The 17983-nt window shown below is 39.8% G+C and overlaps 1 protein-coding gene across 6 annotated transcripts in view; it reads left to right on the forward strand.

The window, feature by feature from the left end:
• Window positions 1-17983, forward strand: part of MGAT4A (mannosyl (alpha-1,3-)-glycoprotein beta-1,4-N-acetylglucosaminyltransferase, isozyme A) — a 121003-nt gene that overhangs the window by 45222 nt on the left and 57798 nt on the right. For 4 of the 6 annotated variants that reach the window (XM_015570034.1, XM_006773042.2, XM_015570032.1 and 1 more), the window contains exons 2-3: window positions 14364-14531; window positions 16529-16669. In XM_015570034.1, the coding sequence (XP_015425520.1) occupies window positions 14364-14531; window positions 16529-16669 (309 nt within the window). Of the gene's footprint in view, window positions 1-14363; window positions 14532-16528; window positions 16670-17983 lie in introns of those variants that run through there. The other 2 variants (XM_015570033.1, XM_015570036.1) reach the window with 2 other exon arrangements.

The following is a 17983-nucleotide window of genomic DNA, read 5'->3' on the forward strand; positions in this document are numbered from 1 at the left end:
GGGGGAGCATGAGCCACAGAGGTTATTCCTGAGCCTTCACTCCTAATTGAGGGACTCGCAACATTCGCCAGCCTGGGTTTCACAAGGGCTCTGGACCAGTGACTCCTTTTTACCTTTCATTTCCCATGTTTTGACTGGAGTGTCTGCAACTATTACCCTATGTCTGCCCCACCATCTCATGTTGGGAGGGCTGGAGGCAGATGCTCAGCACTGTAGTTTCACACAGGTCCACAGCTGGAGAGTAACTGTGCCCCAGCGGCTGTGATTGGTAGATCACACGCAAGCCCTCTATCCACACCTGACCCCAATTTTACTTTACGATGATGCCCTAACGCAGTGGTTCTCAACCTTGGCTGCACTTTAGAATCACCTGGGAATCTTTTTAAAATACTGATTCTCAGGTGATTCTAATGTGCAGCCAAGGCTGAGAACCACGGGTCTATGGGCTCCAGGCTCTGCTGTGGTCAGCTGCCCTGCCGTCTTTCATGGCTGAATTTTACCTGGGCCGCGGGTCTCGGCTCTGGTTCTGTGGGCTGTGGAGCCTAGCCTGGGTTCTGGGCCTCTATCTTCTGAGGGAACAGACCCTCCCTTAGCCCAGCGCTCGTTCTCTCGCACCTGCCACCCTGCTAGCCTGCCACCCCTGGGAGCTGGGTCGGCTCCTCTCATGACCTTGCCCTTCCTATTGGTCTCCAGGTGTTTTCTGTCCTTTCTTGATGTAAGTCTCCTCAGCTGGACCCCAGTTGGTAATTCCAAGTGAGTGTTCTCCAGCTGAGTTGTATTTCCAGGGCCTGGGAGGAGGTGCACGCAGTTCTGCCTGTTGTGCTGCCCTTTCCCCTACCAAGTCCTGACCATAGGCTAATTGATGTAGACAAGAGTAATGTTTCAAAGACCTATCTGTATATCACTAGCCCGTGGTAAAATTGGCTTTGTTATGTATGTCGTTTTGCTTAAAGTCCCAGTTTCCAAGAACCTATTGATGACATTAAGGGAGGACTTACGGTACAAGTATCTAATTTTATAAATTTAACATTGGGACAATGTTAGCTATTCTGTAAATATAGATATATATTTTTATTTTCTCCAATAATGTTCTTTATAGTATTCATTTTTTTCTGCTCCAGGATCTAACCCAGAATTGTCTTTGCCATGTCTTTGTCATGTTTCCTTTAGTTTCTTACTCTTAGACAATTCCTAAATATGTGTCTTTGGTGACCTTGACATGTAAATACAAGCTTTTTGTTTTGTACATTGACTCTCCATTTGGATGTGTATGATGTTTCCTTGAGATGAGATTCAGATTATGTATTTTTGGCAGGAATACCACATAAATGAGGTGTGCGCTCTGTGCATTACATCAGGAGGCATCTGATGTCTGTTCCATTGTTGTCTAGGTGAATTTTGATTACTTGATTAAGATAATATCTGCCAGATTTCTTCTTTGTAAATTAAGCACTTTGTAGGAAGATACTTTGAGCTGATGTATATATCTCATTGTTCATCAGTTTCACCTGCTAGTTTTAGCATCCATTTTTTTATTCTTGCTTGAATTAGTTATTGCTATGATAGTTGCAAAATGGTGATTTTCTAATATTCATCAATCCTTCAATGTTTATTAGTTGGCATACTACCAAAAGAAACATTTCCCTCATCTGTTAATTGTTATTTATCATTGATATGGGTTCATGGATTCTTATTTTATTCAATAGGTTATCTTTTGCCACCAATATTTATTTTGGTACTTAAATTATCCCAAATGTGGCCATTCAGAATACCTCAGGTATCTTCCTGTGCCTCCCACTCCTTTTAAATATTTTATTTATTTATTTTTTTAATCTTTATTGTTGAAAGTATTACATGTCTCCTTTTTCCTCCATTGACCTCTCCTACCCCATTGCCCCCACCAGGCCTTCACCACCCTGTTGTCTGTGTCTATGGGTTATGCATATATCGATATGAGTTCCTTGGTTATTCTCTTCCCACACACCACCTTTTCCTGCCTTCCCTCTGAGGTTTGATAGTCTGTGATATTTCTATGTTTCTGGGTCTATTTTTGTTAATCAGTTTATGTTGTTCATTAGATTCCACATATGAGTGAGGTCATGTGATACTTATCTTTCTCTGAATAGCTTATTTCGTTTAGCATAATGCACTAGGTCCATCCATGCTGTTGCAAATGGTAAGAATTCTTTCTTTTTTACAGCAGCATAGTATTCCATCGTGTAGATGTACCACAGTTTTCTAATCCATTCATCTGCTGATGAGCACTTAGGCTGTTTCCAAATCTTAGCAATGGTGAATTGTGCTGCTATGAACATAGGGTGCATATATTCTGTCTGACGAGTGTTTCTGATTTTTTGGGATATATTCCTAGAAGTGGGATCACTGGGTCAAATGGGAGTTCCATTTTTAACTTGTTGAGGAAACTCCAAACTGTTTTCCACAGAGGCTGCACCAGTCTGCATTCTACCAGCAGTGTACCAGGGTTCCCTTTTCTCCACATCTTTGCCAACACTTGTCATTTGTTGATTTGTTGATTATAGCCATTCTCACAGGTATGAGGTGATACCTCATTGACATTTTGATTTGCATCTCTCAGATGATTAGTGACTTTGAGGATTTTTTCACATGCCTTTTTGGCCTTAAGTATCCCCATTTTGGAGAAGTGTCTATTTTGGTCCTTTCCCCATTTTTTAATTGAATTGTTTATCTTTTATTAAATTGTATGAGTTCCCTATAAATTTTGGAGATTAAAACCTTATCGATGTATCGTTGGCAAATATGTCTTCCCATGCACTGGTCTCTTGTTATTTTGTTGATGGTTCCTTTTGCTGTGTAGAAGATTTTTATTTTGATGTAGTCCCATTTATTTATTTTTTCCTTTGTTTCCATTGTCCTGGGAGATGTATCTGTAAACATATTGTTCTGAGAGATGTTTGAGATGTTGCTGCCAATGGTTTCTCCTTTGATTTTTATGGTTTGACATCTTTAAAGTCTTTTACCCATTTTGGGTTTATTTTTGTGTATAGAGTAAGTTGGTAAACTAGTTTCATTTTTTTTTTTTTGCAAGTGTCTGTCCAATTTACCCAGCACCATTTATTGAAGAGATTGTCTTGACTCCATTGTATGCTTTTGCCTCCTTTGTCAAATATTAATTGAGCATAATGGCTTGGGTCAATTTCTGGGTTCTCTGTTCTGTTCCATTGGTCTACTGGTATATGCCTGTTCTTATGCCAGTTCCAGGCTGTTTTGAGTACAGTAGCTTTGTAGTATAACTTGATATCTGGTATTGTGATTCCCTCCAACATTATTCTTCTTTCTCTAGACTGCTACGTCTATTCGGAGTCTTTTTTTATTCCATATAACTTTTTGGAATATTTGTTCTATGTCTGTGAAGTATGTTGGTATTTGAATCGGGATTGCATTGAATCTATAGATTGCTTTGGGTAATGGGGACATTTTAATGATGTTGATTCTACCAATCCATGAACATGGCATATTCTTCCATTTATGCATATCTTCCTCTCTCTCAGCAGTTTTTGGGGTACAGCTTAAGTTTATTCCTAAGCATCTTAATATTTTTGTTGCAATGATAAATGGGATTTATTAGTTTTCTTTTTTGAGAGTTCATTATTAGTGTATAAAAATGTCATAGATTTCTGGGTGTTAATTTTATATCCTGCTAAATAGCTGACTTCATTTATTAAATATAGTAGTTTTTTTATGGAGTCTTTAGGGTTTGCTATGTATCATATCTTGTCACCTGCAAATAATGGCAGTTTTACTTCCTCCTTTCCAATTTGGATGCCTTTTATTTCCTCTTCTTGTCTGATCCTACGGCTAGCACTTCTAGTACTGTGTCGAACAGGAGTGGTGAAAGTCGGCACCCCTGTCTTGTTCCTGTTCTTCTGGAAAATGGTTTTAGTTTTTGCCCATTGAGTATGATGTTGGCTGTAGGTTTGTCATATAAGACTTTTATTATGTTGAGATATGATCCCTCCATTCCCACTTTTTATAGAGTTTTTATCAAAAGACGGTGCTGGATTTTGTGGAATGCTTTTTCTGCATCAATTGGTAAGATGTGGTATTTATTTTTCAGATTGTTTATGTGATGTATCACATTTATTGATTTGAGGATATTGTACCAGCCTTGCATCTCCGGAATAAACCCCACTTGGTCATGGTGTATGATTTTTCTAATGCATTGCTGGGTCCCGTTTGCTAGAATTTTGTTGAGGATTTTAGCATCTATGTTCATCAGGGATATTGGCCTGTAATTCTGTTTCTTTGTAGTGTCTTTATCTCATGTTGGGATTCGGGTAATCCTGGCCTCATAGAAAGAGCTAGGAAGTGTTCCTTCTTTCCGATTTTTTTGGAATAGTTTGAGGAGATAGGTTTTCTTTCTTCTTTGATGTTTGGTAAAACTCCCCTGTGAAGCCATCCGGACCAGGACTTTTATTTGCTGGAGTTTTTTAAATTTTTTATTACTGCTTCAATTTCATCAGTGGTTATCAGTGCATTCAGGTTTTCTGATTCTTCCTGATTGAGTTATGGAAGATTATGTTTTTCTAGGAGTATGTCCATTAGTTCAACGTTGTCCAGTTTATTAGAATAGAGTTGTTCATAGTATTTATTTACAACCCTTTGTATCTTTACAGTGTCAGTTCTTACTTTACTGCTTTTGTTTCTGATTTTGTTTATTTGCATCCTCTCTCTTTGTTTCTTCCTGAGTCTGGCAAGAGGTTTATCAATCTTGTTTATTGTTTCAAAGAACCAGCTCTTGGTTTTATTGATCTTTTGTATTGTTTTTTTGGTCTCTATGTCATTTATTTCCACTCTGATATTTATTTTTCCTTCCTTCTACTTACTCTGGGCTTTTCTTGTTGATCTCTTTCTAATTTTTTAAGTTGTAGGTTTAGATAACTTATTACAAACTTTTCTTGTTTTTTGAGGTATGTCTGTAGTGCTTTGAAGTTCCTGCTCAGGATTGCTTTCACTGTGTCCCATAGATTTTGGATTGTTTTCTGTTTATTGTCATTTGTTTCCAGGATGTTTCTTACTTATTTCTTCTTTGATCTCTTTGGTAAACCATTTATTGTGTAATAGCATGCTATTTAGCCTCCATGTATTTGGTTGTTTTTATTATAGTTGATTTCTAACTTAATGCCATTGTGATCTGAGAAGATGCTTGATATAATTTCAATATTCTTGAATTTGTAGAGACTTAGCCTATGTCCTAACATGTGGTCTTTCTTTGAAAATGTCCCATATGCACTTGAGAAGAATGTATATTCTGTACCTTTGGGGTGAAATGTTCTGAACATGTCAATTAGTTCCAACTGATCTAGTGAATCATTTAAGATTGCTGTTTCCTTGTTGATTTTTTGTCTGGGAGATTTATCCATTGATGTCAATGGGGTATTAAAGTCTCCTACTATGATTGTATTGTTAGTGCTCTCTCCCTTGATATCTTCCAGAAGTATTTTTATGTATTTGGATGCTCTTGTATTGGGTGCATATATGTTTAACGGAGTTATATCCTCTTGTTTTGTCGATCCCTTTGGTATTATGAAGTGGCCTTCCTTATCTCTTGTTATGGCCTTTACTTTGAAGTCTGTTTTGTTAGATATAAGTATTGCTGCCCCAGCTTTTTTTTTTTTTAGTTTAATTTGCCTGAAGAATTTTTTCCCATCCCTTCACTTTCAGTCATTGTGAGTTCTTTGTTCTGAGGTTGGTCTCTTGTCGACAGCATATATATGGGTCAGGTTTTCTTAGGATTTCATCCAATACATATAGGGTTATTGTTGATAGGTACTTGTTTGTTGCCATTGTTTGTATGCCTGTGTTCCTTCCTCCCTTTCTTTTTCTTCTTTTTATAACAATTCCTTTAACATTTCTTGCATTGCTGGCTTGGTGGTAATAAACTCCCTCAGTCTTTTTTTGTTGTTGTCTACGAAGCTCTTTATTTCATGAAGTTTGTGTAAGTGTAGGCCTTCACAGCCCTGGCTGCCTCGGCCCTCACAGCCTCAGCTTCATCTGGAAGGTTGTCCAGAAGGGCGTCCGGACGGTCGTTCCACTATTTGGCTGTTTGGTCGATTTGCATATTATGCTTTTATTATGATAGATCTTCTGGAGGACTTAAGGGAGAGATCAACAGCAATACATTCATAGTAGGGGGCTTTTCAACTCACTGACTTCACTGGATAGATCTTCCAGACAAAAAATTAATAGGGAAACAGTGACTGTAAATGACACACTGGATCAGATGGATTTAACTGACATGTATGGAACATTTCACCCCAAAGCTGCAGAATATACATTCTTTTCAAGTGCACATAGGTGATTCTCAAAGATAGACAATATGTTACAAAATAAGTCTCCACAAGTTCAAGAGATTGAAATCATATCAAGCATCTTCTCAGATCACAGTGGAATGAAATTAGAAATCAACTACAATAAAAACACAAAGATATTCAAACATAAGAAAGCTAAATAGTATGTTATTAAACAATGAATGTGTTACCAATGAGATCAAGAAAGAAATAAAAAACTTCCTGAAAACAAATGAATATGAATGCACAACAACCCAAAATCTCTGGGACACAGCAAAAGCAGTCCTGAGCGTGAAATTCATAACATTACAGGCCTATTTCAAAAAAACAAGAAAAATTAATAATAATTAATAATAAACTTTAATTCTACAACTTAAAGAATTAGAAAGAGAATAATAAGGAAAGCCCAGAATAAGTAGAAGGAAGAAAATGATAAAGATTAGAGCAGAAATAAGTGATATAGAGATTAATACAAAAGATCACTCAATCCAAAAGCTGGTTCTTTGAAAAGATAAACAAGGTTGATGTACCTTTAGCCAGTCTCATCAAGATACAAAGAGAGGGGACCCAAGTAAACAAAATCAGAAATGAAAGTAGTGAAGCAACAACTGACATCAAAGAAATACTAAGGATTGTAAGAAAATACTATGAGCAACTATATGCCAACAGACTGGACAATGTGGATGAATTGGACAAATTCCTAGAAAAGTATAATCTTCCCAAACTCAATCAGGAAGATCAGAACACCTGAATAGGCCAATAACAACTGAGGAAATTGAAGCAGTAATAATAATAATAATAATAATAATAACTCCCAGCAAACAAAACCCTGGTCCTGACAACTTCAAAGGGGAGTTTCACCAAACATTCAAAGAAGAACTAACACCTATATATTCCTCAAACTATTCCCAAAAAAATCCAAGAGAAAGGAACACTATCAAGCTCTTTTTACAAGTTCCTAATTCCAAAACCAGATGAAGACACTACAAAGAAAGAGAATTATAGGCCAATATCTCTGATGAACATGGATGCTAAAACCCTCAACAAAATATCAGCAAAGTGAATCCAGCAATATATAAAAAAGATAATACAGGATGACCAAGTGAGATTTATTCCAGGGATGCATACTGGTATGATATTGGCAAATCAATAAATGTGATACATAACAAACAAATTGAAAGACAAAAATAACATCAATTGATGCAGAAAAAGCATTCAACAAAATCCAACACCCATTTTTAATAAAAACTTTCAGCAAAGTGGGAATAAAAGGATCATGACTCAACACAATAAAGGTCATTTATGACAAACCTGCAGCCAATAGCATACTCAATGGGCAAAAAGAAAAACCATTTTTCCAAAGAATAGGAACAAGCCAGGGATGTCCGCTTTCACCACTCTTATTCAGCATAGTAGTGGAAGTCCTAGACAGAGTGATCAGACAGGAAGAAAGATGATAGACACCGAAATTGGAAAGGAGGAAGTAAAACTCACAGTTTGACAATGACATGATATTGTACATAGAAAATCCTAATGACTCCAATACAAACACTACTATCTATTTAAAAAGCCAGAGACCGTAACACCGTCACGACCATAACGACCTAATGACCGGTCACTATGACACCCACTGCGGCCAGCAACCAGCCTGATCCGGGCTGGATCGCCCCCAACACCCCGATCAGGGTGGGACCAGCCGGCCAACCACCTTGGCTGGCAAAAATTTGGGGTCTGGGGACCTTGGAGTTGCTTGGTCTCCATCTTGGGCAGTTGCATTGGCAAAGCTCTCCTTTGGCGGAAGTGGACTGGGATCAGAGCACTGGAGTTGGGGATGGGGTGGGAAGGCTTTTCTGGTGGCCACAGCAGTCCCCGTGGACCGCGCACAGCACCTGGGTGTCTGGCCCTGGTCGGAACAGCAGCAGGAATAGGGGCCGCAGGGGGAAGGGGGTAGCAGCACACAGGAGCCAGGAGAGTGGCACATAGGAGCCAGGAGGTGCGAGGCCCGACCTGGGCTCTTACCTTACCCGCTGGGCACAGCAGCACCAGCAGGTGGGCCATGATATGCAGTGAGGTGCTGGGCTGCAGACGGGAGGGGAAGCAAGCCAGGAGGACAAGGCCCCAGGCAGTGTGGGTGGGGCTGGAGCTGGAAACCCTGGCGGGGTGGGCAGGGCTGCAGCCCTGTGCCTTTTTGGCCTGGGCCTTGGGATTCAGAGGTCAGCCCCACTTCAAGAGAGAGGACGTGGTGGAAAGTGGCAAGGCCACAGGAAGGATAGGAAATGTTGTGGCCATCTTTGGGAAACACAGCTGCCACTGCCTTCAGTAACTATGAACAGATAATCTTTGATCTCAGTTTTACAGGAGAGGAAGCTGAGACTCAAAGAAGGGAGCTTTCTGTAACACCTCACCCACTTCTCAGACCTGACCCTGTGCAGCATAGTTTTCGTTGAAAGTAGAGGATCCAAAAGGTTTTTAGAGCTTTGCTATTTTCGGCAGGAAAGACTTTAGCACAGGGAGCTGGTGCTTGGGAAATCATCGGAAAGCTGGAGGAGTGAGTGCTAGGCTGGGCCCCTAGGAGAGACTCCCTGCCCAGCGGGAGGAGCTGCCCCCTCAGCCACAACTGACTTCTAGGACACTCTGCACAGCTGTGACCCGGGGATCAGGAAACTGCTACCCCCGCAAGTGCCCTCCAGCTCCCACAAGACAGGTCACTGGGCACTGCCTCTGCCACAACTGCCTGTGCACAGCCTGGATTCCGCTGCAGAAAACCTCCACATCTCTGCAAACATGACCACCAGCAGCAAGCAGCCCGAACTGCAGGAAGATGCCGCTGCCCCACTTCTGCCTTCAAAATATTGTGCAAGCACATCCATCGGCAGAAACGAATTCATATCCAGAAACCTTGCTGCAAAGGAGTTTGGGCAATTTCAGACTTTCATCCTGGAGAGAGATCTTGCCAATGTACCTCATGTGCCTGGTATTGATAAAAATGGGGCCAGCTGGTGGGGTTCAGTGGGTGAGCATTGATCTATGAACCAGGAGGTCACGATATGATTCCTGGTCACATTTCGGGCTTGATCCTCAGTAGGGGCGTGCAGGAGGCAACCAATAAATATTTTTTAAAATGGGGTCATGCTGTATACATGTGTTATAACGAGTTTTTCACTTCATAGATCACTAATGTCTTTCCTGTTAAAACCATACTTAGAGAACATTATTTATTTACTAGAGGCCCGGTGCATGAAAATTCATTCACTGGAGGGGGGGGGGTCCCTCAGCCCGGCCTGCCCCCTCTCACCCCGGGAGCCCTCAGGTGGGAGGCAACGCCCCCATCTCACCTCTGCTGCTACCACTGCCAGCAGCGCAAACCTCAGCCAGCCCTGGTTACCTGTGCCTCGGGCCGGCTGTGGGCGGCTAGACAGCTGCCATCTGAGGCTTGCCCGTGCCTCGATGCCTCGGGCCTGCTGTGGGCGCCACCATCTTGTGAGGGCGTGATAGTCTGTTTCAGTGACGGCGAACCTTTTGAGCTCAGCATGTCAGCATTTTGAAAAACCCTAACTTAACTCTGGTGCTGTGTCACATATAGAAATTTTTTGATATTTGCAACCATAGTAAAACAGAGACTTATATTTTTGATATTTATGTTATATATTTAAATGCCATTTAACAAAGAAAAATCAACCAAAAAAATGAGTGTCGTAGGTTCGCCATCACTGGTCTATTTGCATATTACCTCTTTATTATATAGGATAGGATGGTTCAGTTTAATTGATCTCAGAAGGGGGAGAGAGAGAGAGAGAGAGAGATCAATAATGAGAGAGAATCATTGATTGGCTGCCTCCTGCATCCCGTTGTTTCCTGCACTCACTGGACTGGGTATTGAATCTGCAACCTGGGCATGTGCCCTGACTGGCAATTGGTCCACCACTTTCTGGTATATGGGATGATGCTATGCTGGTACCCTGACACCAAATTCCAGCCTCCAGAACTGTTAGAAAAATACATTTCTGTTGTTTAAGCCACACAAATTTATGATGTTTTGTTATGACTATCTGAGCTGACTAATCTATACTAATAAAAGGGTAATATGCTAATTAGACCCGGTCAACTGGACATCTTCCGGTCATCCTTCCGGACAAAGCCATGGTGGCAGGGGCCGAGGCAGAGGTGGTTAGGGGCGATCAGGCCGGCAGGGGAGAGCAGTTAGGGACGATCAGGCAGGCAGGTAGAGTGGTTAGGGGCAATCAGGCAGGCAGGCAGGTGAGTGGTTAGGAGCCAGCGGTCCTGGATTGCGAGAGGGATATAAAGTTAACACCCAGAAATAGATGGCATTTTTATATACCAGTAATGAATGCTCGGAAACAGAAACTAAACAAATAATCCTACTTGCCATAGCAACAACAAAATTAAGATACCTAATAATAAACTTTACCAAGGAGGTAAAAGAGTTGTACTCGGAAAACTACATGATGATGATAAAAAGAGATAGAGGAAGATAGAAACAAGTGGAAGAATGTACTGTGTTCATGGATTGGTAGAATTAACATCATTTAAATGTCCATATTACTTGAAGCAATTTATAGATTCAATGCAGTCCCTATTAAATTACCAACAGTATATTTTACAGATCTAGAACAAATACTCCAAAAATTTATATGGGTACCAAAAAGCTTTAGCAATGTTGAGAAAGAAGAACAAAGTTGGCGGGGGATCACAATTCCAGATATGACATTATACTACAAAGTCATTGTAATCAGAACAGCCTGATACTGTCATAAGAACAGACATATATATCAATGGAACAGATCAGAGACCCCAGAAATCACCCCAAGCCATTATGCTCAATCAATATTTGATAAAGGAGGCAAGGGTATACAATGGACTTAAGACAGTGACTTAAGTAAATGGTGTTGGGAAATTTGGACAGGTACATGCACAAAAATGAAACTAGACTACCAACTTACACCATACACAAAAAAACCCTCAAAATTGATAAAAGACTTAAATGTAAGACGTGAAACCATAAAAATCCCAGAAGAAACCATAGGCAGCAAAATCTCAGACATCTCTCATAGCTATGTGTTTGTGGATACATCTCCTAGGGCAAAGGAAGCTAGGGAGAAAATGAACAAATGGGACTATAAACTAAAAACTTTTTGCACAGCAAAAGAAACCATCAACAAAATGAAAAGGGAATCCACTGTATGGGAGAACATATTTGGCAATGATACATCTGATAAATATGAAGATGAACAATTCAATTAAAGAAAAATGGGCAAAGGACCTATGTGGACACTTCTCCAAAGAGAACATACAGTTAGCCAAGAGACATATGAAAAAAGGCTCAAAGTCACCTATCTATAATAATAAAAGCATAATATCATAATTAGACTGGACAGCCAAACAACCTTCCAGATGTCCTTCTGGATGAAGCTGCCATGGCAGGGGCCAAGGCAGATGCCGCTGGGGGCGATCAGGCTGGCAGGTGAGTGGTTAGGGGATATCATGCAGACAGGCAGAGTGGTTAGAGGAGATCAGGCAGGCAGACGAGCAGTTAGGAGCCAGTGGTCCCAGATTACGAGAGGGTGCAGGCTGGGCTGAGGGGCACCCCCCTCCATGACATGAATTTCGTGCACCGGGCTTCTAGTGCAAAATAAAATGGTAATGCGGCAGTTGAAACAGGTGCTAACAGCAGTGGATCTTGTCGCCTTTGGGGGCTGTCACTGTGCCCCTCAAAGTGAATTGGAAGGTTCTACACTCCTGGTGGCCAGAGAGGGGTCTCCTAGGCAAGCACCTAATGGGAGTTTTGAGGAGCACCCAGAGACCTGATGCTTTAATTATGTTTAATTTGTAACAGTGAAATTGGGGGTCACCACAACATGAGGAACTGTATTAAAGGGTCACGGCATTAGGAAGGTTGAGAACCACTGGTTCAGGGGCTGTCCTTGGGACAGCAAGGGTAGAAGTATTGGCTCAGTGAGGGTAGGGGCTGGGGTGGAGGCCCATTTAATAATCTCCCCTCAGCCAAACAAACAAAAGTAAATAAATAAATAAAAAATAAAATGATAATGCGGTATCACCTCACATCTATCAGAATGGCTACCATCAACAAATCAACAAATGACAAGTGCTGGAGAGGATGTGGAGAAAAGGGAACCCTAGTACACTGCTGGTGGGAATGCAGACTGGTGTAACCTTATGGAAAACAGTATGGCGTTTCATAAAAAAATTAAATATGGAACTGCCATTTGAGCCAGTGATCCCACTTCTAGGAATATATCCTAAGAAACCCGAAACACCAATTAGAAAGAATGTATGCACCCCTATCTTCATAGCAGTACAATTTGTAATAGCTAAGGTCTGGAAATAGCCCAAGTGCCCATCAGTAAATGAGTGGGTAGAAAAGCTGTGGTACATTTATACCATGGAATATGTAGCAATAAAAAAGAAGGATCTCTTACCCTTTGAGACAGCATGGAGGGAACTGGAGAGTATTATCCTCCGTGAAATAAGCCAGTCAGAGAAAGACAACTACAGTGGGGCCTTGACTTACGAGTTTAATTTGTTCCGTGACGGAGCTCATAACTCAAATTACTCGTATGTCAAATCTTAAAGTGAACGAGGGAGACAGGTGATGCCGGGCTGATGTTGTGGCGTTCACTGTGACGTTCGCTGCACCAACTAGCGGTGGGATATCTGAAGCTGGCTCATAACCCGAATTTTAGCTTGCAACTCAAAGCAAAAAATCGGCCGAGAGACGGCTCGTATCTCAAAAAACTCGTTAGTCGGGACACTCGTAAGTCAAGGACCCACTGTATCACATCATCTCACTTATTTGTGGAATCTAGGGAACAAAATAAACTGTTGAACAAAATAGATCAGAAGCATGGCATAAGATTAAAAGACACAGAAGCATGGAATAAGACTGTTGAATCTCAGAGGGAAGGCAGGAGTGGGTGGGTGGGAAGTGATCAATGAAAGAACTTGTATGCATATATGGACACAGGCAGTAGGGTAGTGGAGGCCTGGAGTAGGGTGTGGGGGCAGGCTATAAGGGGCAGTGGGAGAAAACGGAACATAAGTAATGCTTTCAATAAATATTTTTTTAAAAAAGACTATAACTATTATGATTGTGTATTGAGGATTAGTGTATTTCAGCAATAAAGATTTCTTTAAAAAAGACTATTATGATAATATATTGAACTAGACAAGAGCGAAGTCAGCCAGCTAGAGATAAAAAACAAAAATAAAATAAAATGAATGGGTTTCAACTAGGATCATCTTACATTTACCTGATTAAGTTTTTAGGGATCAGGAATGTGGCTGAAGTCTGGCCTAGGGAAATCTTTGCAGAATAGGAAGTACAGAGGCAATATTTAACCTTGGAAATCAATAATTATGCTATATAAGTGGTTATATTGATTATGTCATCTACATATATAAAAGCCTAAGCAACTGGCCAACCATTTGACCGTCCGACTGGTAGCTATGATGTGCACTGACCACCAGGGGGCAGATGCTCAACTCAGGAGCATCTGACTTGGCAGCTGCGGTTCTCGGGTTATGCAGCTGGAACCAGAGACGAGGGAGCCCAATTCCAGGGTGCATCACCCGAGAACTGCCCTCTTGCAATCTGGCACCCCTCGGGGGATGTTGGAGAGCCGGTTTTGGCCCAATCCTTGCAGGCCAGGCTGAGGGACCCTGGCAGTGCATGAATCTGTGCACTGGGCTTCTAGTTAGATGTATTATCATTAGTTTCAGTGCCTCATCCCTGTCTTTTTCCATCTTTACAGTTGTTTGTGCCTTTTGAGAAAGGATGTTAGTATTATCCTTGAAGTGTTAATTTTAAAAACTTTTGTCTTTTTCTCCTTATCTTTTAATTTCTAATGTACTCATATTCTGACAGATACTAAGAGCACACTTAATGGTGCTTTGTTATATAACTCATCAGGGATCCTTTTTATTTTCAGTTCTGTTTTATGTTATTTGTAATATTTCTTTTAGAAATACACTAATAACTTTTGGGTTTGCTTCTAGAAAAATTGATTGCTTATCAACGAGAATTTCTTGCTCTGAAAGAACGTCTTCGGATAGCTGAACATAGAATCTCACAGCGTTCTTCTGAATTAAGTGCCATTGTACAGCAGTTCAGGCGTGTAGGAGCAGAGACAAATGGAAGTAAGGACACATTGAATACATTTTCAGGTACAAATTATATTTTTAGTTTTATAAGAAGATCATTTTCAGAGGGTTGTGTGAAATACTTTATTTGAAAGTTATAGAGTAGCTTATCAGCCAACATTTATTAACCTTTTCAGAGAGAGAGAAATCATCACAGAAAATTTCCTATTATGGTAAATTATAAAATAGTTTTTATTAATTTAGGAGAGTAATAATGGGTTAAATTTCAGTTGTACAAGTTTCATTGGTAATATAGTGTTTTTATGTTTTTAAAATCATATTCAAAATGAGACAAAAATTTAACTTTGCATTCATACATGTTTATGTTGTGACTTGTATGGGCCTCAGTTGGACTCTGGAGAATCTCGAGCTCTTTGAAGCAATTCATGCTTTTAGATTTGACTTATAAGAAAAAAATATTAAGTTTTATAATGGGTGCTTTTAGAGATATTTGACTTTTTTCTCTGAGAACTTCTGGTTAGAATATGATGAGCGCCAATCATCTCTCTGTTTCTGTACCATTCTTATTCTAATAATCAAATTGATATATGTGTATCCGTTGCTTTAAATTTACATACTATTTCAAGATTATTGTACTTTTCATTTAGCATAATCTGTTCTAATCCTTTACCATTAATTCCTCTTGTTTTAAGATTCACCACCTTACCTTATTTTAAAAACTTCATCCTTAATTGTTTTCCCTTCTGATTATGAAATTGTATTATGGCACAGTAACATTTAAAATTATGGAATGGTAACCCAGCCAGAGTGCTCACTTGGTTGAACATCATCTTGTGTACTGAGTGGTTGCAGGTTCGATACATGGTCAAGGCGCATACCTTGGTTGCAAAGTTCGATCCCTGCTTGGGGCCCACACAGAAGGCAACCAATTGATGTTTCTGTCTCACATCAGTCTCTCTCTCCCTCCCTTCCTTCTTCTCTCTAAGCATGTCTGTGGGTAAGGATTAAAAAAATAATACTATTAAAAATAAGTGAAAGTATGGAATGGTACAGATAATAAAAATAAATCATCCATAAGCTTTCTGCCAAATGATTTCAGTTAACATTATTTTGTTTCTGTCTAGTCTTTTTTTACGAATATTTTTCTTCAGAATTGTTACGTGTTATAGCCTGATTTTTACTCTTGAAATTCTGTAATAGAATTTACTATGTCATTGAATATTCTCCAAAAAATACCATTTCTAATGGCTGTATAACTTGTCAGCTAATCATTTACTGTAATATATTAAACATTTTTTAATAATTAGGCAAATAGACTTTTCTGAGTGGTTTTTCTGCCCCAGTTTATAGCTCTGTGATAAACATCTTTGCATATAAATCAATCACACTTCTGGTAGCTCTTAACTTATTTTCATTAGGTTATGCCTTTCTTAAAAACAAGATCTATGTTTTGATGACTATTGATTTTTTTTAATATATATTTTATTGATTTTTTACAGAGAGGAAGGAAGAGGGATAGAGAGCTAGAAACATTGATGAGAGAGAAACATCGATCAGCTGCCTCTTGCACACCACCTGCTGGGGATGTGCCCGCAACCAGCTACATGCCCTTGACCAGAATCGAACCTCGGACCTTTCAGTATGCAGGCCAATGCGCCATCCACTGAGCCAAACCAGCTAGGGCTGACCATTGATTTTTAACAACACAGCACAGTGGCTGCAACAAAATAGATAATCACTGAATATTCACAGAATGCATAAAAGTTAAATTCCTAAAAGGGAAGTTATTGAATAACAGGACAGAGGTGTTTCAGGGTTTTTGATGCTTTTCTGAATAGCTGAAACATTTATTACATTTTCACCAAAATTTAGTATCATCATTTAATTTTATTGCAAAAGCATCTTTTTCACTTCAAATGGAGATCCCATTCACCAAAGTATGAAATTAGGAAATAAAATTCTTTAGTTCTAGTTTCCATAAATTTTACTGCTATATTTGTAAAAACTGCAACATCTATAGGTAAGGTGTCTTGTGCAATAATTATACTTCTGTGTTTCAGATAATACCTTAAAGCTATTAAAGGAGTTAACAGGAAAAAAATCTCTCCACGTGCCAAGTATTTATTATCATTTGCCTCATTTATTGCAAAATGAAGGAAGCCTTCAACCTGCTGTGCAGATTGGTAATGGAAGAACAGGAGGTGTGTATGTTTGCTGTCTTATTGTGGTTGTACTGCTCATCTTAATTTATGTATTGGAGTACTACATTGTCTATTAGAAGTTTGGCAGGTCAAAGGATAAAAATTATTTTTCTGTGCATAGTAACTTAGGACTCATTCTAAAGTTCATGCTGAGTGGAGTTGGACATTTTTCTCCATAGACCAGATTAGTAGAGCTGAAAAGGATTGTGAGAAATCTAGTTCAAGCTCCATCTCTAGGCAGAAAAATGTTTAAATCTTTATCTTGTTGTTGTTGTTAATCCTTACCCAAGGACATTTTTCCCCATTGATCTTTAGAGAGATTTTTCTCTCTCTGTCAGGGGTAGAGACAGAGAGAGAAACATTGACGTGAGACAGACACATGGATTGGTTGCCTCTTGCATGCACCCCGACCAGGGCTGGGGATGAAGCCTGCAACCTAGGTACGTGTGCCCTTGACCGGAACCAAACCCAAGACTCTAACCATTGAACCAATCCGGCTATGGTAAAATCTTTGTCATTTTTTATTTTGAATATTAAAATTAATCCATATCCTGACCTTCCCACAACATTTGCAGAGGCAGGCTGCTGTCTTCCAGAGGAGCTGATAGCTCTTAAAAGAGTGTGCTCAGCTTATGATTTAAGAAATATTTATGATTTAAGACATATTTTTTAGAAGGTGCTAGATAAACAAAGACAAACGAGATGTGTAGCATACTCAAAAGCAGGGGTCCTCAAACTATGGCCTGCGGGCCACATGCGGCCCGTCGAAAACATTTATCTGGCCCGCCGGGTGTTTTTGCTGCCGCTGCCTGTCCTGCTTAGCAGCCGACTCGTCCCGGGCCCGCAGTGCGCATGTGTGGAAAGTCTGAGGAACAGTGAACTGGCCCCCTGTTTAAAAAGTTTGAGGACCTCTGCTCAAAAGTATTTTCTTAGAACAGTGATCATTATTTCTGAAGTTGATATTGTATTCTCTCCCTTTAGTAATCACTGTTTAGGTAGATGCCATAAGCTATTTAGTGAATTTGTTGGTTTAGACTTCATTAATCATTATTAATAAAAATACTGAAGGAAAGTAAAGTGTTTTAAAAGTCATTTAAAACTGTAGAATCACAAATATATTCTTTTATAGTAGTCTGTTTTTATTTTATGAATGTGACATTCTGTTCCTTTTGAAGATACTTACTCCATCCCATTTGCTTATAACTTATCCATCTACACTAATAAAAGAGAAAAATGGTAATTGGCGTACGACGCTACCCTTTTCATTGACTAATCAGGGCTATATGCAAATTAACTGCCAACTAAGATGGCAGT

The sequence above is a fragment of the Myotis davidii genome, unplaced genomic scaffold (assembly GCF_000327345.1).
Source record: "Myotis davidii unplaced genomic scaffold, ASM32734v1 scaffold1065, whole genome shotgun sequence".
Classification (NCBI taxonomy): domain Eukaryota; kingdom Metazoa; phylum Chordata; class Mammalia; order Chiroptera; family Vespertilionidae; genus Myotis; species Myotis davidii.